The sequence below is a fragment of the Condylostylus longicornis genome, unplaced genomic scaffold (genome assembly GCF_029603195.1).
Source record: "Condylostylus longicornis isolate FDR11 unplaced genomic scaffold, ASM2960319v2 ptg000048l, whole genome shotgun sequence".
Lineage (NCBI taxonomy): Eukaryota > Metazoa > Arthropoda > Insecta > Diptera > Dolichopodidae > Condylostylus > Condylostylus longicornis.
Window position 1 is genome coordinate 12,456,803 of NW_026578017.1, and position 27,739 is coordinate 12,484,541.

Consider the following 27,739-nt stretch of genomic DNA (forward strand, 5'->3'; position numbering starts at 1 on the left):
CTTGTATGAAGATATTTTTCATTTGTCTACTTGTTTAAGGAAACAAGTGCGCACAATTCTTCTGTTATCTGTCACAAGCAAAATCGAAGACAATCAGAAAATCAACTGAAAAAATCTTATTAAATCAATCATTTGAAATTTTGTATGCAATATGTTGATCCGGCTCTGGTTTATTAAATATAAATACATTCGTACATACAACGGTGCAAGTAAATTTTTATTTTGTTATTTTTGTGGGTGTTTCATTCTTATTTTATTGATTTTTGGATCCTTTTTTTTTTGTGTAAAAATAATAATAACAATAATAATAATATTGTAAGGAGTGAAGTTAATTGAATGAAAGGGATTTGTAAAAAGTTTAACCTTTTTAGTTTTTTTTTGTATGTATATAATTGAAGTTATTAACCCCTCAAGAATAGATTTAAAATTAATTTGAAGTTTTAAGTGAAATTGTTTTATTGTACTTAAATTATTACATACATACATACATATACAAAATTAAAATTCGTATATAAATAAAATTAAAATTAAAAACATTTTTGTTAAATTTATAATTGCTTTATATAAAATTATAAAATGTTGAAAATAAACGATTACCAAGTGGCCGCGAGATGGGATTAAATTGAAAATAAATTGAAAAAAGCTATTTTCTATACTCTGACTTCTATAATCAGAAATCACATTTATTCTATTATAAAATCGTTCATATTTTCTAGATTCAATGCAATCTATAGGGGGATTTTCGTTTATGCACGCCGCGCTGAAAGTTCTACATTGGAACCAAAATTTCTATGCCGCACCGTTAAACAGTATGCAAAAACTTCAGCTAAGTTTTTTTAGTTTACGCAGTCTAAAATATTCTGAATCTTCTAAATAATCAGTCGTTCGAAAATAACACAAGTGACATTGTTTATGAAATAGTACCGTAATACTTTTCGCTCTTCAGTTTACTACAAAAAATGGAGATTTTAAACTTAAAGAAAACTTACTTTAGTAATCCACCAATATCTGCATCTACCATTTTGAAATTTAAAATTTTTTTTAATTTTAAAATTGAAAAAAAAAAGTTTCAGGAGACAGCGACAAAATTAAAACTAGAAGTTTGCGCTACATTTCTGACATTTCTTTATTAAAGATTGAATTTTCGAACGCATTTTATTGCAGCCAGTAATTTCCGAACGATCTATATTTTTAGTGTATGTATCGTGCATTTTCGAACGTGCTAAAAACTAGAACTATTCTAGAACTGAATAAACGAAAACCCCCTAGGTATAGCGTCCTATTTTTAAAATGCGCTTGAATACAATACAGAATATTCTTTTATATTCTTTTAAATTTTAGGTTAAGACAATTAATTACTAAAGTGCCTGTAGTATTCGAATAACTGATTATTTTAACTTTTTTAATATTTCTCGCACTTTATTTATTTACCAAAAGGACTGAAAATTTAAAACTAAGTTAAAACAAAATTACCAACTAGGCCAATTAAAGACATTTTTCTTTAAAGTCGGTACTTGGCCGATTCCATATAACTGTACAATGCTTTTAGATTTTAAATATCAATCATATATAAAGAAAATAAACTTCATATTAGAACGATTATTCTAAAAGAAAAATTTATACTAAATTTTGATACTTACCAGCTATGAAATGCCCTTATACAATAATGTTTTCCTCTCTGATTTCCAATGATGAAAAGAAATTTTTAGTAAATTGTCGGCTGAGTTTTAATTTGCTTCATTCGCCACAAACACGAATTCGAAAAATTTGAAAAAGAAAAAGTTTGAACCTTATAATTAAAAAAAAAATAAGTTCGAACGATTTTATTTAAATTTTGCATTTTGCTTTACTAATTATTTATGTATAATAATGGAGTAAATTTTTATCTTTGAAAATCTAGGATTTTCGGAGAAATTCAGTTTTTTTGAAGATGTTCATTTTTGCTTCCCCCATACCCAATGAGCTTGTTAATTTCAGTAAAATTATATTGAAATCCTATAACTGTGGAGCAAATTATTTGAGAAATCTGAAGGAAAATTAAGCATTTCGTCATTTGGGGAAGAATAAGCTACAGAAACGAATATAAGAAATACAATTAACCAAAACGACGACTTTCATATATGCGGCTGAATTTCAAAACGGTAAACATAATGATCAGATAAAACGGTAAACATAATAAGCAGGTTTTCTAATATATTTTGAATGCACTTGGAACAAATAAAAGTTTAACCTTTGCATTTCATAAAAGGTATGCTAAATGCAATTTTTGGTAATTTTGCTATGTCTATATGGAACACACTAAAATTTAGAAATCATGCTTTTTTCATGTAAAATGTGTTCCATTAAAAAAATGGTTTATTGAGCAAATAAGCACAAAAAATATGTAAAATGTGGTTTACGGAGCAAAAACGACATCGAATATTTTACAAACCAAGGAAGATAGGAAAAAACGGTTTGCCTCACGTGAAAGAGCACCCGTTAAAACCTGTAAAACCACTCTCAAATCAAATTTTTCAAAAATGCCGTATGAAACAAATTAGAACTTTAGACGACGAAATTTACTTTAAATTTCTTCAATTTGCATCTCAATACACCAACAAGCTCATCTCAATACACCTCATATCAAATGTCAAATGAACAACATACGTAAATTTTTCAGTAACGTTTCAAGCTTCCAAAAAAAGGTTTTTCTTAAATCTTTATACCATTTTAATGTTCATATAATTATGCACTTTTTGTGTTTGTATTAAAACAGAAACAAGAAAACAATATCGTAACTTTTATAACTCAAATGACTTTGGAAATCGTGATTAGAAGGACTTCTTAGGAGTCCTTCTCCAATTTTGAAAAAGAGCTTTAAACATAGGAGTAATTTAATTTAATACGTATATATACTTATGTATACGAGTATATACATATATACATAAAAGACAATTTTCTTATAACAAAACTTGCAAACAATACAAAGATTCAAAATGTATAAAACAAAAATATTAAATAAGAGGATGCTGAAGAGCATAAGTGAATCCGCAAATTCTTTAACGTCAAAATTTTGATTTTAGTCTGCAAACTGTCTGAAACTAAAACTTTTACGGACAGAAATCTAGTAAACTTTTTACCCGTAATTGACTTTGAATTTTGATCATCCGTAAACGTCAAAACAAAAAAAAATTTTTTTTTAGATTTAAAATAATTTTATACTTACATATTAAAAATTAACAATAAAAATATTTTTTATATTATTTTTAACGTAATGATAGTCACTCAACACATCAAATTTATTTACTGAATTACTACGTCAGACTGTCTGCATGTAAAAAAAAAAATCTACAATTTTGACGCTTAATTGACTTTTTTTAAACGTTTAAGAATTTAAACTTTGACTGAGAGTAAAAACGCGGTAGAGTATTCGTAAACTCAGACAACTCAGATTTTGTAAAATTTGACGTTTAAGAATTTACCAAATACTACGGATTACAAGTCGATTCACTTCTTTTATTTATTAAGTATTAGATATTTTTTTCTATTTTAATAAAATTAAAAGAATATTTAAGAATACAGGATAGAGTAAGTTTTAATAGAAAGAGTAAGAAAGAATAAGTTTTAAAAAAAAAATTCGGAAAAAGAAAACTATTTATACAACCATGTCTCAACTTGGATCATGATTAAGAACATTTAAAAATTATTCATTTTTACCTTATTAGCTTTTTAGATTTTGATTAATGAACAGAATTGAATCTATAAATTAAAAACAAAGGTTATAGAAAATGTCCGAGACTAACTGATATTATAAATGTTTGATATTTAATTTTACATGATAAAATAAATGACATGGTATTAATTACATGATAAATGTTTCCAGATGTTATAGATACATATGTATTTTTGCCTCTCCTTTTCGAATCATAAAATCCTCAAAGTTAATCTTTATGGAAAATGATCAATTTTTATAAATTTTTTCCTTATAGTTCGTGTAATAAAATTAATTGAATTGAACTTATTTCGGTGAACTGATTTTGAAGTTGATGAAGTTCTTCTTCTATCATTCTTATATAAAGAAGTACTGGCTCTAAATGTTGCTAAATGACATGTTTTGTTTTTCTTCGAAAGCTTCTTTGGGAAAGTAACTAAAGCCAATCATAGATCCAAAGAGAACTTTATTTAAGCTGTCATTATTATTTTGTCCCAAACAATTTTCTAATTTTTCTTGATTCAAAATATTATTTTTCTTCAAAAATTTCTTAAAAAATTTATTTTAAAGCTTAGAAAGCAAAGTGTTGGCATTATAAAACTTATAAATTATAAGTTCAGTTATTATAAATTTTAAGTTTAGTAATAACTCTCAAATTAGTATTATAATCCATATTCGGTTGGTCGTATCATTTGGGTTGATGGTTTAATTATTGAAATAAGAACATATCATGTCAACTGATGCGACTAACAGAATATGTCGGATTAACAATGGATTACATTATAAAAAGTACTTACTTCCTTCCCTTCTAGCCCAAATAATGGAAATTTATTTTCAATTAAAATTGTTCATTATGAAGCAATCATAATTCTTGGCTCAAAAGTATTGCAAGTTAATTAGAATAAATGAATTTTAATTTTTTTTTTTAAATAATAATTATTATTATATTATTATTTAAAATTGAAAATTATCAATCAAAAGATAATATTATTTTTTATTACTCAAATTTTCTTTGTGAATTTCATATAATTTAAAAACATTTTAATCCTAAATAAGAACTATATTTACTTTATTATTATTATTATTATATATACTTATAATTAATAAAATATAATTATTAATTCATGTAGTACACACATAAATATATTATGTAATGTTTTTTGTTTTTGTTATACACATATGTATTATACTTTCTATATATGTATACAATAATAATACTCTTTCATACAGTAATGTTTTTATTATAATTTATATAATGCAGTTTTTATATTTAATGTAAATTTGTACGTCAAATTTTGTAAATTAAATATATGTTTTTTTTGTTTTGTTCTTTTTTTTTATAATAATTTACCGTGACTTTAAAATTGCAGGAAAACTGTACTACATAATACAAAAAATTCAGAATTTACAAATCATTACAACTGATTTTTGTATATTAATATAATATTAATGCAATTTTGAAGAGCCAGATAAGAGAGATTAACTGAAAATTATTTTTTTTTATTATACGACAAAAATAAACCAAAAAAAAAAAACAAGATTCTTTAATTTACAATTTCAAATAGTTTTAAAAATATTTTAATAAAAAAAAAATTATTTATGCATTTTAAATCAAAAAATCATTAAAAGGAAATGTTATGAAAATATCAACATAACGTATTTACACTTCAATGTATATAAATATTTTTAATTCGCACACATTAAAGAAAAGATACATGTGATTTTAAATGTTCTAACAATTTTAAAACTGTTATATATTTCTCTTTAATTTCTTTATTAATTTAATTAATTTAATTAATTTCTCTTTAATTTCTTTATTAAATTAATCTAATTATTATTATGAATTTGAAAATAATGTTAATAAAAATTTCATTGGAAATAAATTTGTTAATTATGTTGGTCAATAAATCGCAAGACCTAAAATAATAACATTAAAAATATTATTAAACAGTAACAGTCATAAATATCTGATTTTTCTTGCGGTAAATGGAAACTTACCTAAATAGTTCTTGACATATTTACATGTGATTCAAAATCGAAACCTTTTATAGTACAAAAAAAAAAATGGAGACAAATTTTTAAGGGCTATGCTTATTTATTGTATGAAATTATAAAACAATATTTACAGTTATGCAATATAGTTTTTAAAAACATAATTGGAGTTGCACCAGATAGTGCGCGACAATTATGATATAAAGATTTTCTGACTGGCGATTGAAGTAATTATTTCTTTTAAATTATTATACACTTCTTATATAAACTTCTTATTATAAACTTCAATTATTAAATAATATCGAGCATTGAGTCAAAATACATTTATTTAATAAATTTTACACATTATGACAAAAAAAAATACCGTTATATTTTAATAAGACTTGTTAAACTCATATAAATAATTTAATTAAATCATTAGTATATTTTTGGGACAATTCGATTCTTCGAAAAATTTATTTGTAGATGCTAAACTTACTCTTAAGATTAATGCATATGAGCTGTATATCACGGCAGTAAGACTAGTGGACGATCAAATTAAATTTATAGATCCAGGGTGAAATGCTTTTATAGCAGAAAAAACTGTGAAAATATGGAACTAAGACACATTCGAATATATTGCCCTCTGGTTAATATGAAAATAAATATTTAGGCTTACGTAATAAAATTTTGCTAAAATTAAAGTTGTATTGAATAACAATAAAGGTAATTCTCCAATAATATTAAATTTATTATATGATGCCATGATTTTATGCCATATACTTATGTGGCGCAAAAGCATGGCACCAAATCCCTTAAACTTTTTATAGTCAAGACTGAAAAAATAGTTTATTTTTAGTAACGCTTAGCTTAGACATGTTCATATACATATATAAATGCAAATATTAATAAATATTTCAAGCAGTTACCAATTATTTACAAAGATCAAGAAATATTCAAAATACCACGTAACAGCATAATAGAAGCAAAATTAACTCAAGTTTCGTGTAACTCAATTATGCTTGTGGTATATATTATATGAGAGAAGTTACCGACAGTCTTGATGCTTAAACTTGATGATTTTTGGAGTTACATGAAAGCTTCAGGATTTTGGATCACTTATTTTATAGGACTGTTGTTTTGGTAGAAAGCAAACTATATGTAAAACCATGACCAAGAGTATAAAGTCTATATTAATTACTAGCAAGGTTGCTAGTTTATATATTTTCACTTTCATTTGAGTTGTTAATTACTTCATCAGATTTTTTACATAATGAACGGTACATAAAAAATATATAACTGAGAAAAACCGATTACTATTACAAGTGAGGAGTTGAACACTCAACCAGATTGTATCATTAAACGGAATAATACTGATATTGACCCATTAAATTTAACATAGAGAAAAGAAAAAAAATTGAAGTAGTTAGGAGGTTTCGTGATGTTTTTAAAAATTTATCAAAATTATTGTAATTGGAATTTCCCATTAAAAATTTGATTGTTATAAAAAAATGTTCACCATCCGGGTCTTATCAATATTTTTTGGTTAGATCAAAGAAATTATTTCCTACTGTTGGAGTGATTTTCAAAAATCTTTCAGTTAATAAAAATAATTTAAATGTAAACTGTCCGATACATAAAATTTTTACATGTATATACACACTAAACGTCCAAATAAATTAATAAGATCTCAACGCAACACACAAAAAAAAAAATTGGTTTTTTTGTTACTTAAGTCCAAAAACAATTTTTACCAAAAATTTCAATTTTAAATTTAACCTTAACAAATAATAATAAAAAAAATATTTAATGTTGTCTGATTTTATAAATTAAATCCAATAATTTTGAAAAGTAATTAAGCAAATTAATTCCAATCCGTACATAAAGATTTTTTTTTTGTACAAAAGAAAATTTAGTTTGAGAGCAAATTCATAATAATAATAAAGAAAATTCATGAAGCTTTGTGAGTGACTTATATATATATATATATATGTATAAGCTAAAATCTAAAAATTTATTTAATAAGGATGATTCAGGTAATATAAATTTTTAATTAAATGATAAAAGGATATTTTGATTTTTACTACTTCTCTTTGTCATCATCTTCTCTATATGGTCGTACTATATTGTAATTGGAATGTGTTGGGTTACTACTACTGGTATTACTATTATGATTTGCATTCATAAAATATCTATTAAAAGCTGGGTTTGGCGGTGTTGCTAATGGATCCACAGAACTATTTTGTCTGAAAAGAGGAATAATTAAATTTCAGTTTCGTAGAAACATAATTTGATATACTTTTGTCTAGAATGAAAATTTTAAATTAAATCATATTAGAATATTTTTTATTAGTATATTTATAAAATAACTTTAATTTAATTTGACAATAATTATTTTCTTCATAAATTCAAAACATTACTTAAAACATTTATTATAGTAATTAACATAATATTTTTAAACAAAAAAAAAAAACTTATTTACTGCAGCTAGATAAAAAATTAATCTTGTAATTTTCATAAAATATTTTTAAAAGAAGGATGTTTACCTATTTAAAGCAAGTGGATTTATTTGTAAATTCGCTGAATTTCCATCTGTTGATTCAAGTGGATTTTCTGGCAAGGGACAAAATGGTATTGTTGTTGATGTTATGCTACTTCCTATAAAAATTTAATTTTTTATTTACAATATTTTTTTTATTATTTTTAGAGTTATATTTTATTTTAATATTAAATGACCAGAATTTGATCCGCTATTATCACTAGGTACGTTAACTGGACTAGATGGAGGTGATGGTGAGTCTAATGATATAATTGTTGTTTCATCTGAAATAAAAAAAATAAACACATCTCTAATTACATACTTTTATATTTTTTATAAAAATAAAGAAATATGAAAAAAACTTATAGTTAATTTATTTCAATAATCTCAATTTTAATGCCTAATATTCAATTAATTCAATTTTTTAGTTAAATTTTGAGTAAGATTGAATGCAGTACAAGTAAAACAAGAGATGTTTTTTTTTGATTAGTATTCAGTAAGTTTTTGATAACATTAGAAATGATATTGTGAAAGTTTTTTTGCAGTCACGGTCATTTGAAAAATTTTTGCTTAAAGATTTTGCTTAACTTGAAATGATTGTGTGACATGGGGACTCTATATCATTCAAACAGGCGTTTAAAACTGTTAACTCGAATTTTAAAATATTTTTTCACATAATTACAAACTTAAAAATCTAAATATTTATATATATACTACACTTTTGCAAATTCGTAATTTCTGTGATTTTTTTAACATAAAATATTTTCGCAATATTTATTTCTTAAAAAAAAATAATTTCTGCTTTAAAAATACTTTAGAGTTTTAAGTACAACTGCAATATTCAAGCATCCTTGTTTAGTAGCAGAGATATATGAGCCGGAAATGCTATTTTTCTGGATTTTGTGGTTGTTATTTATCGAATTTTTAATAATAAATTTAGGCATAAAAATAATTTTAAATGAATAGGTTTCTAAAATATTTTTGAATTTTTTCAGTTTTCATTATAAATTTCTTGAGTTCCATATTGGAAAAAAAATTTTCACTGCAAATATTTTAGTTCCATACGCTACATCACATAGGTATGTGGAATCTCCATATTTTTAGTTTTAGTGCAAATATTTAAGTTTTATTGGGTATGTATCAAAAGTAAAATATGTATCTAATGCTAAGGGTTCGCTGGAGTAGTACTTATGATTTTTGTATTACAACCGCGAAATGAAAATTTTTATCAGGCTTCAAATTGAGTTTTAATTCTCAATTTTTAGTCAATTTCAGGAATATTTATATATGTAACGTTTGTTCTTAATGTATGCCTTATAGAATGACGATTTCTTTAAGGAAGCGTAAATTAAAATTTTTAAATTTTTGATTTCTTGTCTTACATGATTTGACTACACATACAATTTTTGTATTGAGAGTTTAATCCTACACTTTGGGGACAACAGAACTTTTGGTTTTTTGTTATTTGTGCTGCGTTATTTGTTTCTTTTTATTGAAAGAATAATTCTTCTGTTTGGAGCCCTTATATTTCTCATATTTTTTTATATCTTAATATTTAATTTAATATATAATTAAATATAAAGTTAAAAAAGCAATATATTTACGAAAATTTAAAACAAACAGTAGTTAAAGCTTTTTTTCCAATTTTGTATAAATGCTGAAAAACCTGCTGAGTTTTGAAATATTTTCTAGCAATAATGTGAAGTAAAACAATTGCATAATATAATTTATTAGTTTTTATAAACCATCACGATTGAAATAAAAAATTTGTATAAAATTAATACCAAATTTTAAAAATTATCAAAACTTTATGATGATTAACAGGAAATTTAAATTAAATAGAAACTGTTCGTAGTAATTTACAATCGAAACATACTTCCTGGTGTTTTTAATAATGTCTTTTAGTTTTTAATAGTCGGTCGAACTTAAAACTTGAGCTAAGATGTTTAACAGTAAAGATGTGTCCCCGCGTAAGGAAAAATTTGTTGAAAAAAAATCACACAGCAGTAAAGTTTAAATTGAAAAAATTGAAAAAAAAAAATACATATTTTGTATGTTTTGGATCACTATTCCCGGTAAACGTATATTGCATATAAATTCTGAAATTTAAAAAATTATTTTCTGTAAAAAAATCACATTTTAAAATGATAAGCTGTTCGATTTAAATTGTCAGTACATGTATATTAATGTTATAACAGTTTAAGTAAAGTATACTCAAATTTTTATATACACCGTTTGCTTTATACTGCTTTTTTTGGCATTTGTTAAACATTTTGGATCAGTTGACGCTATAAAAATTTCTTAGTTTACAAAAAAACTGATTTGGGAATTTAAGAAAATTATGAAGCTTAATTTATCTTTGTTTATTTCAACGAGAATTAATAGTAATATTTTGAAAATGTATGAAGAAAAATCTAGTCTTTATTAATTTAGTTGATATTAAGTTCAAAATCAATCAATTTATTCAAACTAAAATTCAATTAGTTTTATTCGCAAATACGACTCAATACTTTCAGACATATATTTCCCATTAATTTCCCTTTTCCTTTTCATTTATTATGAAACTTTTCAGTTCATATTACAGGGGGTCTTCTCTTCTAGAAAACCTGAACATTTAATGTTTTTTTTTAAAAAAAAAAAGGAGTGATGAAATTAAATGGTTTCTTAACAACTATTATACTCAATTAAAATCACATATATCAAACAGCAATAAAGAAAAATATTCAATTAACATTAATGCTTACAATTTTAAATAATTGAATAACAAGTTAAGTTAAAAAAATAATCGCTTTTCGAGTTATTTACAAACAAAATAAATAAAAACTAAACAATAAAAAAGAAACGAAAGAAAAATTTAACTATTATTTAATTTCAAAATTTATTTTGTGTCAAAACTGTTAAGAAACCATTTCCATTTATTTGAATTTGTATTGAATTTTATAAAATTAAAACACCATTTAAAATTTTCATTTGATACGTTATTTTTTTTTCTAAATTTAATATTTTATTGTTACTTTTAATTTTTTTACATTTAAAATTTACGTATAAATATTAATATATACACATATGCATATATATATTATATATATAATTTTTTATATTTTTTTTTGTTAAAGATAATGCAATTTTTCTAGGTTTTATTTTATTTGTTTCTTTAAAAAAAATTATAATTATTAAATATATTCATATGTAATTTTCATTTTTTTTTTTCAAAAATAATATTAAAATAAAATAAGTGATCGTTTTAACAAGAAATGATTTCTTTACAGTCAAAAACCAAAAAAAAAATTTAAATTTAATTATACACAGTTTAGGATAATTATAATATTTTAATTTGAAAAATGATATGAAATCAAAAACAATGCTAATATAAGTATTTATTCAAAAAAAAAAAATTGTAACCTATCTAATACAAGTTCTTATAATAACTATGAATTCATAATGTTATAATTCTATTTTAAATAATTTACATTCAAATATTTTTTGTTCTGTTGAATAAGGATTTAATTTTAATTTTTTTTTCTTTTATATTTTTTGATTTACATGAATAGCCAATTTAAAAAAATTAAGAATTTCAAAAAATATAAGTTTAAACACAAGAAAATTATTTCATTAAATTAATGAGAACAAAGAAAAATTTGTTAAAATGTTACAGACAGAAAATTTCATTTTAAAATTCATAAATAAAAATTATTAAGAATATAGACTTGAATTAGCATCTATTAGCAAATTACGATTCTGTGATTTGCCAAATTCATTGACATATACCGGAAAAAAAAAATTAATATTAATTGAATCACACAAATCATTTAGAAACAAAATCCATATAAGTAGTTAAAATATGAAGTTTACAAATATTATAATCATCATGAAAATCCACTTACTTACAACTAAAATAATAAGTAATATGGAAAAGGAACTTGATATCAATCTTATACATAATTGAAATTTTCTTTTATTTCCTTATTTTTCTTTATATTTATTTGCATAAAATGCATTAATTATTTTTTAATTAATTTATGTATGTATGTATTTATTTTTTGAGTTTTTTTTTCCTTATTGGCATTATGAAATATATTTCGCTAAAAAAAAAGAAATAGAAAATATTGTTTTAAAATACAATTTCCGTCACTATCTTTACTTTTCTATGTGTAAAATTACTGCAGAATCATATAATACAATATTATAGATATATCTAATACAGATAGCATATTATAACTGTAATATTCATACATATTTATGTATGTTTAACAATGTATTAATTATATATTACATTTTATATTAAAATAATATATATAAATAAATATATATTACCTCATAAATTTAAAAAAAAAAAATGGCAAATGTGAATTTTTTAACTGAGTATATCCCATTAATGTGGCCAAAATTAATTAAAAATATCATATTTATTTTTGTTGCTAAAACAATATGATGAAAAGCTTTTAGTGTGCAAAAATGATGCAATATGCATTTTTTTTTTTGGAATATAATTTTACACATTCACATTTTTTTTCATCTATGGATGACGACATATTTATAGACGACATAATTATCCTGATAGATTAATCTATATATAGAACGATCGTATAGAATTGTATTATCAATTATACAGCAATACATATGTATTAAAATTAACGCAGTGAAACTAGTAAGCAAAATAGTCATCGCTTAACGTTAAGTGTTCTTTAAAAATATTCAGAATTTGTTTTTCTCTTATACATATTATGTATAAAACATTACTACAAGACAATTTTACATTCCCCAATTCAATGTTAACCCTATAATTTTTTTTAGTATTCCTAGAATAAAAAAAATTTGAAGTACATATTTTTGTTATTTTGATTTTACAAAGAAATTTTCTAACATGTTATTCAAATATAAAATTTATGAATTTTTACTTTATTATTACAAACAAAACTATGGTTAGGAGTTTTTTTATCTGATTTTTTCTCCTTGCTCGAAAATCTATCAAATTTTTAAGATAATGGCTACAATATAATATATGTATGTATGTATAAAAATATTTAACTTTTCAAAAAACAAAAATTTAAGTTTATTCTTTTGAACTTACATACCTGTACATTACATGTATGTGTAAATATTCATATTTATATTTATATATACATAAATAATATATAGTTATGTAACATATAATACAAATATATATATAAAGATATATGTATAATATGTGTATGTTTTTTAATTAAATTATTAAAATCATATTGCTTGTAAATTTATTCGATATATCATCTATACATTTATGTATATTATATTATTATAATACAAATTTATATACTATATTATGATAGTAACACTAATTTATGATTTATTACAAAAAATATAAATAAAATAATTAATTAATCTTTAGAGATTTCCATCCATAAAACTTGGTCATTTATACCAGACTCTTCAGTGCTATCATCATCTTTAGTTATGTAGATAATGGAATATATTTTTTTAAATTACAAAAATTAAAAATTTAAAAAACAAATATTTATATTTTTTCTTCAAAAATTTACATTTGGAATTCTTTTATAGCGTTAAAATGATCTTATGATACGAAAAAAAAAAATTAAAAATAAATTAACATAATAAAATTAATGAAAAAAAAATTTGTATTTGTTAGAATACATGTCGAACTTTAAAGCAAAAATGTCATTTTCAAATAAAAAATAAATCAAATTAATTTTTTAATTAAAATTACAAGTTATAAGGACTAAAACTTAATTATATAAAAACAATCGCTTGCTTATTTTAGCAAATCCTTCGAAATTTTTTTGTGAATATAAATGCGCTTGATTAAAAAGAAAACAAAGCCGTGCAACTAAAAATTCAAGAATAAAATTTTATTTGCACTTACTAAAAATTTACTAAGGGAATTTGATTTAACATTGATAAATAAGTCTAAAAATTTTATCTTGATACATCAAAAATTTTTATTATTAGTTTTGTTCCAATCTTTTACATATTTCAAAATAAAATATAACAATTTGATTCGAGTTGTCTAACATTTAAAGCATTTTTATCTGGTTAAAATACGAAATACATGCATTTTCAATTTCATCTTTGCCACTGAAACATAATTATTACGTAATGAGATGGTATTAATCTAGATTAATTATTATATTTTTCAACGTAGTAAATTAATTGGCAGATTTAACACATAGCAGACCAGTACTAATACAGTATAGTTATTTTTAAAAAAAAGTTTTAAATCCATGTAATTAATTTTATATTTACATAATTTGTATATTTAAAAACTTTACTAGAACTAAATTTTTTTTTAAAAATACATTATTGGTACACTAAGTTGGTACATTGTCAAAATTTATTAATACTTTTAAGTATGGGTACTTAAATTACTTAAACATGAAATATAAAATATATAAGATTCTGATTTTTTAATGACTTTAAAATGGAAACGTGTAAGAAAATATTAAAGAAAATTTTAACATGAAATATAAATAACCACACATAAGAACAAATAATTTACATCAAAATAAATATTTTGAAATTATTAAACAAAAAATTCATAATCAAAGAATATTTAAAAAAAACTATTATAAATTCTTAAAACCATAAATTATCTGTTAATATATGTAAGTATACAAAAATCTTTCAGAAAAATTAATATTTTTTTGTTTCTCAATTAATTTCTATTAAAATGACTTGGATCGCTTAAATTAAAAAAATAATATTATTTAAACATCTTATTTCAAAAAAAAAAAAACGGAAACACTTTTAACATATTAAAAAAAGCGAAATCATATATTCTTAAAAATTAAGATGTTTCTAAATAGCAAGCAAATAATTTTAGATGATTTTCTTCTTATGATATTCAAACATATCACTGATTTTAGTTTGTGCCCATCTTTGTCCATTTTCTTAATTTAAGAAATGTGAATCTTATAACATGTATTGATAATATTTATATTAATTTATCAATAAAATTTATAGCATATATAAAAAATATTTTCAAAGTTTAGTATTTTGAAATATAAATATTTTTTTCGGTCAATGAAATATGTACATAAATTAAAACTTTACGCATATATAATGCATGTAATCGTTATCGTTCACGCAAAAATTTATTAGCCACTGCATTTCTATTGTCAAAAATAATAAGTTTAGGGCACTTAATAATTCAAATTTCGCAACTAGTTAAACTGCATCTAACAACTCCTAATTTTATACAAGATTGAAAATTATTATCTGCTAATTGTAAAACCATACGTATATTTATTGTACTATAAATGTTTTCCTCGTTTAGTTTACTTCAGAAAAAAATTTTATGCGACTTTGCAAAAACTAGTGTCATTAAACTTTCCGTCCCGCTATTAAAAAAATTTAATAACGAATAAGTACAGAGGTTTCAATTTTTGTAATATTCAAAAATCATAAAATCTTATAAATTTTTTCTATTCCCTGATTTCTTAGCGAAACAAAACAAGAAATTTAGCTCGTAAATTTCAAAAAGGCACAGCAAATTAAAAAAGGAAAATAGATACATATAAGATTTCTTAAAAGAGTATTTTTATATATGTATATGCAACTAAAAATATTGATTCAAGTGTAATACATAAAAAATGACGGATCTTTTTTTTTCATATTTTTTCAAATAAAATGTTTGTAATAAAAATCTGTCATGAAATTACCACAAATAAAATAATAAAATTTAATGAAATAATAGAACTAAAAGAAACGTGTTTTGAAGTAAATACTTTTAAAAAATATTTCACAATTTATATGAATGCGAAAAATCCAACGTACCATTTTTTGATTTTTGTGGTGCCGTTTTAGCTTGATTAACGGTTCCATTAGATGTTGAATTCGTTTTACCATTATTTGCCGAGGGTGCCGCTATCCGTTTCAAAGGTAAATCATCGTCTGAATCACTTAGAGTTAAATCAACCTAAAAATATTAAAGAAGTCAGTTTTTCCGAATACATTTTTATTAAAATTTTTAGTTGTTATACTGTATCATTATTTGTTGTTGATGTTGGTTCATTTGTATTTGAATTATTATTTGAATTGGAAGTTACAGTTGGAGTCACTGTTGCAATAGGAATTGTTACAGGAGCAATCGATTTAGGCTTAACTTCAGGTTCAGTCGTTATAAGTTCTAATCATGTAATAAAATAAATCATTTTAATATATTAACGGTTCCAAACGATTTTTTGTTTATACTGACCTAAATCGTCGGATATAACCTCTACTTTTTGAACTGATTTACTAGATGTGTCTAAAATTTGAGCTTCATTTTTCATGACATGAGTACTCCACGAACCATCTTTATGTAACTGAATTTCTGTGTCATCTGAACCCAACAACGCAGATGCTAAAACTTCTTGAAAATATCTACAATAATCAATTAAAGGGGTTACCAACAAGCAAAAAAATTATTTTATAGTCTTTTACCCATCAATTACTAAGCTTTCATATAAAGCAGGTTTATCACAGACTGGACAATTCCAAGTTGGTTTTCTTTCATTCATTTGCAAAAATAATGACGCATCAAAACATTGTAAATGAGAACACGTAGACGCTCGACATGGTATGGACATTTTCATTTTCCCCAAAGGACATATTAATGATACTTTTAGCATAGTAGTTGCTATTTCACAATCAGCATCCTCGGTTAGCTTTTCTTTGACTAAAAAAAAACATATTTCAGTATAAAATTTTAATATACATATATGTATGTATATTCATATGTATATATATTGAATACTTACTTAATGCTCTAGTAAAATCTGCTGGTTTGATACCTTTCGTCTTCATACGGTGTAATAATTGAGCCGATGTAAGTTTTCTTACCAAATATGCTGAAAACACGTAGCCTCTTGAAAAATCTGGACACCATTGAACCGTTACATTATTTGTTACTGTTGGAGACAGTTTAACATTTGATGTGACATTAACCGGGCGTGGCGGTCGTTTTGGTTCTACATTTGGTCTATTCGTTGGTATTGGATTCTAATTTGAATAAAAAAACAAGATTATAGAAATCTTAAATTGATATTAACAAATTTAAAATTAAAATACTTACAGGTAATTGACACATCTTATTATTTACTTTCACGATTATATTAGGTGGGAAGCAATCCTCTTGTTCACACGACGTTTCTAATAAGCAAAATCGTAGCTGAACTTGAATCGTGTGTTCAATTTTCGAGCCATTACGTATATCTCGATTTGAAGCAATTTCTGTAGCCTGTTGTGGTGTTAATGTAAAATAAAACGTGGCTTCTTGTAATCGTTGAGAATTTTGTGGCAATAATGTTGATGGTTGAATTAATGTGGCCAAAATATCATAAAATGCTAGCTTTTTGAGTCTGACATCTGGATGAATTGGATAGTTATTCGGTGCCATATTACCATGAAAAGGTACAACAATATTTCCACCAACCAATTGGGCGGCTGGTTGCATTGGATGTTGCAATTGTGGCGGTTGATACATTCTTTTTTCTGGTGGTGGTCCTAAGTCTGGTAAAGTTTGTTGAGAAATTACTGGAGGTGGCAAAGGTTGACTATCTGGACCACAAGATTTATATATTTCTCGAATTTGTGGTGCAATCGTATTAAAATTTTGTGCTAGAGCATCAACTAAACGTTGTTGCAATTTATCCTTTCTGCCGTAATGATTTAAATTTAATTGTAATAGTAAACGTTGCAGTTCATAAACGCGAAAAAATTGGATCATATTCTGAAAAAAAAAAGCGTAATAATCAAGATTTCTTTTCAAAAAAGAAAATTTATTTTAAGTTGAATCACATGTGAAAAAAATAATAACAAAAGCAATATAAAATTGAAATTTACTCATTTTTGTTAATACATGACTTTAATACATGATTTTATTTTCTGTTGACATTTTCTGAATTTTTTATCCTTTTTAAAAATGATGTGCAAATCAGGAGTAACAACTAAATTCATGTCACATAAATATTTTAATAACTTTTTATAAAAACTAAACCAAAATTAAATAGGTTAAATAGACGTCACAAAATTTATGAAAATTAATAAATTAATTTTTTAAAAATTTAAAAACAGTAGAAGGCAAAAGTTAAATCACGTAGGCTGCATCAATATAAAAGTTAAAAAAAGGAAATACTAAGACCCGTCAAAAAACAAAACTCTATTATATATACTATATCGTTTAGAGACAAACCTAATCCCCAGTTGTGCCGTTTTACATACATATTATGTGTTCCGCAAACAGTGCGAAATTAAAATATTTTACAAGGTGAAAAATTACGTATGGTCAAGAATAAAAGATTTTATAGAAAAACAAATAATTTTAATTTATTTCAGTTTCATATTGCAGGTTTTTTTTCCATTAATTATCAAAAACAAAAAACCAGCTTTAATAGTTTCTGAACTATGTTCAAACTGCTTATAAAATTGTATGGCAGCTACCACAAGGAGTCAAGAAATTTCAACGATTTTTATCACACATAGCACCTCTAATAACACACTTGTTTTTACGACTTTTCGATATCATAACTCCAATAGCTCATGACAACTCAACAACTTTTAATGAATATAGCTGTTATTTTACCATATTTGTTTTCAAATATGGTAAAATTTCAGTACTGCATGTGGAAAAGTTTCTAAGATGTAGCCAAATTACTTTTCAAGTTGTAAGGCAGCCACCCGAACCAGTAACTTGATCATATCCAATTTAAACAGGGTTCTGGCATTTACTTTAATAAAACATTTCCGAACATTTGATGAACATAACTTAATTAGTTTTTTAGTTATCAATGGGATGGAAGGACAGACAGACAAGCGTGGTTAAATTGAATCAGAATTCGAGTACCAAGACAAATTCTTGAGTCTATATCTCAGATCATTATTTCTTAACGTTACAGGAGCTTTAAGAAATTGCGGGAAATTGTAAGATAACAGGGTATGGTTGTAGTAAGTAGTACTGTGGTTATAATTGCCATATAAATTACTGCAGCAATATTACAGTAAAATAAAAAATTTATAACCATGCAGTAATATGTATTTTAAAAAAATTTCAATTATATTATACCATAAAACAGATTTGCAGCGTCTTCTCACAAATATTGCTAAAGCTTTTAATAAAGTGTGACCTTTTTAATATTACCATATTTTAAAACCATATTACAAAGAAAGACTTCTTGAAGACAAGGAAAAACCAGAAAATAACTAAATGTAAAAAGCAAATCCTAGGTTTTAGAAAGAAAATCAAAACAAACGCTCAAAGAAAAATTAACCGAAAAAAAAAAACAAATATTTAATAATTTGAAATGAGCCAATACGTATATGTACTTAAGGATCTGATCTAGAAACAGTTGCAATTGAAATTATTAAAAATGCGATATAAAAAAGAAATAAAAAAATGAACACGTGCTTTAAGCGAAGAAGGCAGAATCCTTAACTTATGTAGTATTTAAGTAGAAAATTATCAAGAAAATCAATCAACCAAATGTAACCCGAGTTCCATAACGCTGTAATATCATCCAATTAATAATTGTGAAATAAAAACTATAAGTACCATAAAGACACAAATTATAATTTTCTTTGATCTTTTTTGTTATAATTAATATACACATTACTTTTAAGTATAGAACATATGCATATCACATATTTGCTTTTGAAAAACGTAAAGAAATAAATATATACATACATATATATCTACTTATTTTAATAAAAAATTGTTATAAAAAATTACACATACATATTTTGTAAAAGAATGAAAGAGTTTACCCTTCCCATTTTTAATATTTTTCGTTTTTCTTAGTCAATTTGAATTTGGGCTTCAAGTATTAGGACAATTTATTATTAAATTAAAATAACAAGGATAATTCATAACTAAATGGAAATCAAACTGCGAAATTAATTATAAATATAGGTTTTTCTATTATTACATTTGTATAAGCTTAATATCAAACTTATTGGCTACAAATTAAACTTTTTAAGTGGGAAAGGAAAAAACTTCTTCATTCTTTTATTGATCAATCATATTACTTTAGGCATCCTATATGCATAACATATTCATTTTGGGAACAGTATGCTAAAAATTAAATATTTATTATAAAATAAAAACTTCAATGGTTTTAAAGCTTTTGACATAATTCATGTATAAAATTTGTAAAAATTTTTACTTTAAGAACAAGGTTTTCCGAATATTCTCGTTATATTATTTTTCGTAAAATTACTAAAATTTTATACTTTAAGTAAAATGCTGACAGGTTGCCTAATTTTTTATTGATTGAGATTTTTATTTCTACGTGCTTGATACTCTTCCAATTTATTCGGTGCATCACAATCCCAAGAAGTTTGAACTTTCTTTTCAATTTCACTTGCACGTAATTTCACCAACTTTTTCCGTGCTCTAAAAGATCGATGAGCAGCAGCATCGGCTTCTCTACGGGCTTTCGATTGTTCTTCACTTTCTTGCGCTCTGCGTTCCCGATGAGCAGCTGCATCTGCAGTACGAATTTGCGAAAGTCGTTCTTGGGATTGTTTCGCTAACCATCTAGCTTTTCGTTCCTTCGCCATTTCACGTTTTCTCAAAATTTCAAAAGCTTTTTTCTCACTCATTATTAAGATGTAGTGGAACAATGTCTACAAAAGACTTATCAGTTATGGACATGTTTTTTCCTAATATAGAACTAGGCGAAACCTTGGATTTTTTTGTTTGGTAACTACTGAAAATATAGGTTGGGTAAAGAATACGTTATGTAAAGTCTTTAAGTAATATAAAATCTTTAAGTAAAACTTAAAGATTTTATTAGTTATTGAAATGATGCCGAAAATATTTAAAACTTTACTTTTAATCTTCTTTCGCGTCTGTGTATGTATGTATGTATGTGCCGCTTCAATTTTATAATTAATTCATACAGCAGCTAATAGATATTATTTAATATAAAAGTTTTAGTTTTTCTACATATTGTATTATTTTAATTAAAACGAATCAATTTTTTCGCTTTGATCATATTTTAAAAATCTTCGGATTAACTACCGATTCTTCGTAAGATATATTACAAAAATTGCAGTATAAATTCTCCAAAATTCTATTTTATCTTCAAATTCCATACAATAATTGATATTTAGAACTAAATAACATTGAGTGAAAATTGTGAATTATGAATTAATAAACAATGCGGCGCATATTCGTTTGTTTATGTCACACGCGCTTGTTTTAAGAACAAATTTGAAAAACAAAAATAATTGTGTTATTTTTAATTCTGTGGTTTATTTAAATTAAAGTATATTTCTGGTAACACTTAAGGAGGATACACTATATGCCTTTATTTATTGGTTATTAATACTTTTATAATTATATATAATTTTATTTACATTTATGAATATAATATAAAAAAGCAGCGTAAATATTTTTGATTTACACTCCGCTTTAACAATTAAAACATATTTTTACAACATAAAACGACATGATGTTCCGAAATTGTTGCATTCTTAAACATGATAATCAAATATTAAGTTTTAACTTCAACTTTAAGTCATGGATAATTTTCTTTTATTTTGTTACATTTAGGTAGTATGTAAATATTTTTAAATGAAAATTTATTTTTAAAAATTAATTTTTGAATACATATTAATACAAAATTACACAAAATAATTGATAAGTTATATATGGTGTATTAAGGCAGAATTACCGCAATATTGAAGTCAAGGATACATACATGTATACATAAAATATGTATATATTTTCATGGCAATAATGTTATTAAAAAATATTTAACAAAATATTTTGAAATTCATGGACTAAAGTAAATTTAAAAAAAGTTTTTACATGCATATTATATATTGCATGTTCATAATTACATTTTTACTGTACACTAAAATTATTTATTTGGTATTAGCTGTTTTGCATTATATTTTGCGTTCTTCTTTAGTATTTTTTACATAATCAGTAGAATTTTATATTAGGGGCTAATTATGTAATAAAGTATTAGTTTTATAATTGTGTGTATGATAATGTAAAATAGGTTGTCATCATTTTGGTTCATTAATTTTTATGTATAAACAAATATTTTGAAATGTTTACCTATAAAGGTACTAGTTTACCTACATATTATACAAATTTAGTGTTATTAATGTTATTATTAGATGTACAAACAAAGGTATAGATTATTATTAGATGCGCAAACAAGAACACTTTAAATTTGAGTTAAATTCAAAATTACAAGTTCATTCACAAAATACATTCATGTATTGAAACACATTATATAAGACTAACAAATAGGTAAAACAACCAATAATTAGCTTCTCCCATCATATATATATTAATATTGCAAAATCAAAAAAGATTGATATTCATTTTATGTGGAAATTATTTATTTTCATTATTCATCAATCATATTGTATCATAAAATATTAAGTTTCAAATAAGCCGGGATCGAATCATTACTGAATATTATAAAAAATTGTTAACCCTTACAAATTAAACTAAATTTGAATTAAATTTTCGTTACTTTTATACCTTTCACTGTATTACTGCAGATATCAGCTTATACGATTTAAAACTACTGAATTATGAATTAATTTCGGTATTGCCGCAATTTCGGTGATAGGAAACACTGAAAATTGGTTAATGTAATTTTCATTAGTGTATTACATAACACAATCAAATCCTTCAATTCGAAATTACAGTGTCAAAACATTATTACTCATTTCAGCTTATGAATTGTAATTGCAACTTGTATTATTTGCCATTGGAATTCACACAAACCCTTTCTTGTGACTTTAAATTGTAAAGTTTTACTGCAATTTGGAAGTCATAACAAAGGATTTCCGAATCTTCTATAGGCTTATTTTTTGATGACACTTTAACATCTGTTTAATTTTAATACTTTAAAAATAAAAGGCTACTTTTAATTTCAAATTAGAAATAACAGTAAAATTAGTGTGGTTTATTGTATTTGCCCATATTCCCTTACATTCTTGTTTGCTTTTAAATCCTAAGCACACTTGTACAAGTGGGTTGGACTTTTCTTGTACAAGTGGGTTGGAAACCTACTTAGTATGCGGATTATAACAGGTGCACCTGCTTTTCTTTTTGCTCTAAATCTTTTTATATTACAAATTCAAATTATTCAATATTATTGTAAAAATTCAAATAATATATAGAGAGAAATTAATTAATTTTGCTAAATGATTTTATAAGAAACATAATATGTACAAATTTATTAAATAATACATATGTATGTAATTAAAAGATATCATAAACATAAATGAAGTTAAAATTCATAATTTTATAAAATATTCATATTTTAAATACCTCAAATAACATTTTTAGTTTTCTTTATAAAACTCAATACTAAGGGAAAAAACTATCCGTTATATAAATGAAAAATGTCCAAAAGTATCTAAGTAGCCATTATGCACGGGTATCTTTAAAATTTCATCTACGACGCATTAGGCACATTGTATTATCTTCTGAAATACTGACAAAAAGATTTGATATGTTGTATTTAGAGTTTATTTCGTGTTGTGTCCTGATGTTAACACTGAAATATTTGTCAAATAGTGTGTTGAAAATTTTTTTTATATACTACTCGTATTTCTTTTGTTAGCAGAAATTTTTAAATTAAAATAAATTGAAACAAAAAATTTTCTTATTAAAGCAAGCAATGGAAATAAATAATGCTTGATGCATTGTTTTTCAAGTTTTCAAATGTAAAATAATACAATATTCCAAAAAAAAAAATCCATTGAACCTATCAAAAATTAAATTGAATTTTTTTTTTTCGATTTTGAAAAAATCGAACAACTTTTATTTGATGATTTCGAAGAAACCCTAATTGTTAAATTAAAATTAAAAAATATTTTTTTTATTAATTTAAAAATCTACATATGTATGTCCATTATATATACATAAACAGGTATCTACTTAGATAGGTGGGTGGATATACATACCTATGTATGTATATTCCAATGTTAATGTTGACGAGCATTAAGTACCTACATATGTATATGTATATGTATATGTACATTCGTTTTTATTTTTAGCTGCTTATGTACTTAAAAAAATTATGTTCATAAGGATGCAATTGTTTGGATGTTATTTTTCTAACTAATTAATGTCCTCAATTCTGAATCTCGTAAAGCCGAGCCGATATTTCGTTAAGTTTAATATGTAATTAAAACAAAATTAATTATAAATATACTGGCCAAGAAAATTTCCTTATTCAGTTATTTCGGTATGTAGTATACATATGTATACATAAGTCATAATAAATATCTCCGACATTAAATTTTTGTTTAGACATTACATGCACAATTTTAAGGCATAGCATATTATCGATGTTGATATATGTATGTACATACATATTAGATATATTTACATAAATTTATTTTTACTAAACAGGTAAATTGTTGCAAAAGAATACAAACAAAAAAATACCGCCTCCTTGGTATATTGACAGACATTACAAAGCCATTTAACTTTCAATTTAATCTTTCCCATATTTTCTCTATTTGGTAACACTTTTGCAAATATCCGTTGTTTAAAAACAATTAACTGGCTGGTTATATCTATTATACATAGGTACATTGTATTCCAAATCCAAAATATGTTTAAAATATGCAGATATTTCAATTCAAAGGGAGCGTCATACAATATTACAATCAAAAGAAAGCAAAATACAGAATATAGAAAATTTCTTTAACATAACCTTATTTTTCTCTGACTGCGACAGTGCAAGCAAATATATTAAGACATTTTGCAACTGCTGTGCATAATAAGTACAATAAGTATGTAAAAATTTTATAAAGTATAAAGTTTAAAGTATATATTTATGTTATGTATACAATGTATACAATTATATTAATATCTACATTTCTCCAATATAGCATAGCAGACGTACTTACATACATGGACAATAATCCGATTTTATTCTATATAAAAAAAATATCAGAGCATTCATAATCAAAATAATTTTTTAACAATTCTTTAAAATTGTATATTTCTCTCTGATTTTGAAATAATTTTGAAAAATTATGTACTGTATTAATTGTGAATTCGCATACAATCTTTATTAGAAAATCAAACCAAATTTCAAACCACGACTTCCATTTTTGTTACTAGCTCATTTAATTTACACAATCTCGCCAACCTCATTTAGAAAACTTTGGCATCATTTACTTTTCTTTATAAAAATTTTAATTTTATTTACCTAAAAGATCCATTTTGTTTCAAAATCTTATTTCAGTTTTAAGAAAATCTATCAAATATTAAAATTATTCTACACAAATCTATTCACTTTTCTTTAAAACAATAAATAATTACTTTATGCTCTCTAAATAGTGAATGAAAGAAAAAAAAGTATAAATGAACTTCTCTTGACTGCATAAAAAAAGTTACCACTACATTTAAAAAAGCGGGTATAATTTTGACATTTATATATAACTCAAAACAGAACCGCCATCTTATACGCCATTTATATTTCCTTGCGAGAAAAATTCCCTGTTTTCTTTTTCTACATTCTTCAAAGAACATAGCCATACCTTTTGCCGGTTTAAATAAATGTGCATTAATGTTTATATGAAAATCGTATTCATAAAATTATGAATGAAAATAGCTTCCACTAATTTTCATCGCTTTTAATTTTTAAATAAGTGCTTCTTAAACTAAGAATATAAAACAAAAACTAATTAAAAATACATCATGTTTACCGCCTCTCATTTTCGTTTCTTCTTTACCTACTGACATTACAATGCCAGCTGTTTGCAAGCAGAATAATGGGAAATTTTCATCTCATTGTACAAAAAAAAAAACTCCTGAATTAAAATATTTACTTAACTAATTAAAACACTATATAATTAAAGTTTAAAAAAAAAAATTTTGCTTTAACAATAAATTACCTTAACTTTTTCATAATCCGGTGGTCTGGGTACTTCCACTTGCTCATTATAATTCGGTTTACTTGGTTGTATTTGATTATTTGCAGTTGCATTTTCTGCCTGTGTTTGAGATCTGGTTTTCCTCATTTAGATGCTTTTTCTTATGTTAGTATTGTGGGCATATTAATATTTGCATAACTTAAATATTTATTTCAGTTTACTTAAATTACCTTAAATATTTAGTATACAATCTTTCACAAAAGATTTATTCAGAAATTAGTAAGAGCGTCTTGTCCTGCCTTCCAATTTCTTTTTGACAACTAAAATAAAAATCCTTATGCTGTATTTTATGTACATACACACGGCATACATAAACAAGGCACTGTACAAAATGAGTTTTCAAATTGACAACTTTAGTGAGTGAGGTCATAAGACACGTTTGAATTAATTCATTTTGAAGAGCTAAAAATTAAAAGTATTTTTGTTTTAAAAAACAACTAAAAATTAAGTTTTAGAAGTTATCTAATTATATTGTAGTAAAATATATGTATTAAATGTTAAAAGCGTCAAAAATTATTATATCATGACATTTTTTTATAAAAAACAAAAAAAAATGGGTAAAATTTACATAATATGTAAAGTAAAAAACTGTAAGAATAATGAAAAAAGTATGAAAAGCGTTTGAAAACTGGTGCTGTAAATAAACAGTGTTTTATGAAAAATGCTGCAAAAAGTTCTAGATAATCAGAGCATCTGCGTTTTTGATAATTCAGAAAATTTAAATTTACATTTCAGTGAACTTGAAAAATAAAATATTTTATTTTGTGGTTTAATTTTTGAAACTTTAAAAACATATGACAATCTTGGAACTTTCAGAACCTTTTTATGTTAATACCAAATTTGTAGTTTTTGCAGCTACGTATTTCTCTTGTCTAAGATAGAAATGCGAAAGCATATTGCATTATCAAAAACACCCAACTTAAGATCGAGAAATAGTGAAATTAAAACTAAAAATGGCCTGTAAATCTATAGATTATTGCTACCCCCCTATCATTGGCTGTTTAAAAAAAGAGATTTAATCATTTGAAGGTAAGATTTGTATAGGATAATAAGATATGAAAGAAGAGTACGAACGCTAAACAAAGAAGTTAAAGACAAATTTTTTTTCAATGTGCAGAATTACATTCACATAATTTTTCAGTGTCGTGTCCTAAGGCGTCACCGACAACTGTCAATAAATTTGAATTCTGCATTGTTCTTGAATGTCGTGTACACACAAACCATTCATATAAATTTTTATTGAAATTGAAAGTTAAAAAAAAGAAAGCGTCAAAATAATGTCAACTTTTAACCCTATTGACGAGAATAAATAATTTTATGACCCGTGTTCCTATTTTGACACATTTTTCGTTAATTTTTGGTGAATACAAAAAAATAAAAATATTCATTTTGCCAATTACAATTTTAAATATGTATGTGCTAAATCAAACTTCTAGGAAATATAAAATAAAATCATTAAGAAAAAATACATATGTCTCGAACAAATAATTTTCTTTAATTAAAAAATGTGAAATTGTTCGAGACATTTTTTAATTGAAAAAAGAGAAAGAAGAATATTTCGTTCTGATAAATAATATTGTAAAATTTAATAATAATAGTATTTTCTATATCTGATTTAATAACGTATTCGAAATATTAAA

At 24.0% G+C, this 27,739-nt stretch overlaps 1 protein-coding gene across 7 annotated transcripts; it reads right to left on the reverse strand.

Moving 5' to 3' along the window:
* Nucleotides 1-6,706: 6,706 nt before the first annotated feature.
* LOC129610927 (E3 SUMO-protein ligase PIAS3) lies at nt 6,707-26,373 on the reverse strand. 7 transcript variants are annotated; one of them, XM_055523750.1, is made up of 11 exons: nt 26,270-26,373; nt 26,061-26,199; nt 17,251-17,907; nt 16,937-17,177; nt 16,620-16,854; nt 16,393-16,559; nt 16,178-16,323; nt 15,972-16,113; nt 8,399-8,485; nt 8,209-8,320; nt 6,707-7,908 (listed from the first exon to the last, which is right to left on the reverse strand). In XM_055523750.1, the coding sequence occupies exons 2-11, from the start codon at nt 26,184-26,186 to the stop codon at nt 7,746-7,748; spliced, it is 2,076 nt and encodes a 691-aa protein (XP_055379725.1). In that variant the 5' UTR covers nt 26,187-26,199; nt 26,270-26,373; the 3' UTR covers nt 6,707-7,745. The 7 variants fall into 7 exon arrangements, with proteins under 7 accessions (XP_055379725.1, XP_055379728.1, XP_055379726.1 ...); XM_055523753.1 differs by lacking the exons at nt 26,061-26,199; nt 26,270-26,373 and adding an exon at nt 25,373-25,500; XM_055523751.1 differs by lacking the exons at nt 26,061-26,199; nt 26,270-26,373 and adding an exon at nt 25,068-25,330.
* Nucleotides 26,374-27,739: the final 1,366 nt, after the last annotated feature.

Coding starts and splice junctions, on each gene's coding strand:
- LOC129610927 (XM_055523750.1), bottom strand. CDS start 26,186: ATGAGGAAAACCAGATCTCAAACACAGGCAGAAAATGCAACTGCAAAT. Junction 17,908..26,060: donor CGGATTATGAAAAAGTTAAG/GTAATTTATTGT, acceptor TTTTTTTTTCAG/AATATGATCCAATTTTTTCG. Junction 8,321..8,398: donor TAATAGCGGATCAAATTCTG/GTCATTTAATAT, acceptor AAATTTTTATAG/GAAGTAGCATAACATCAACA.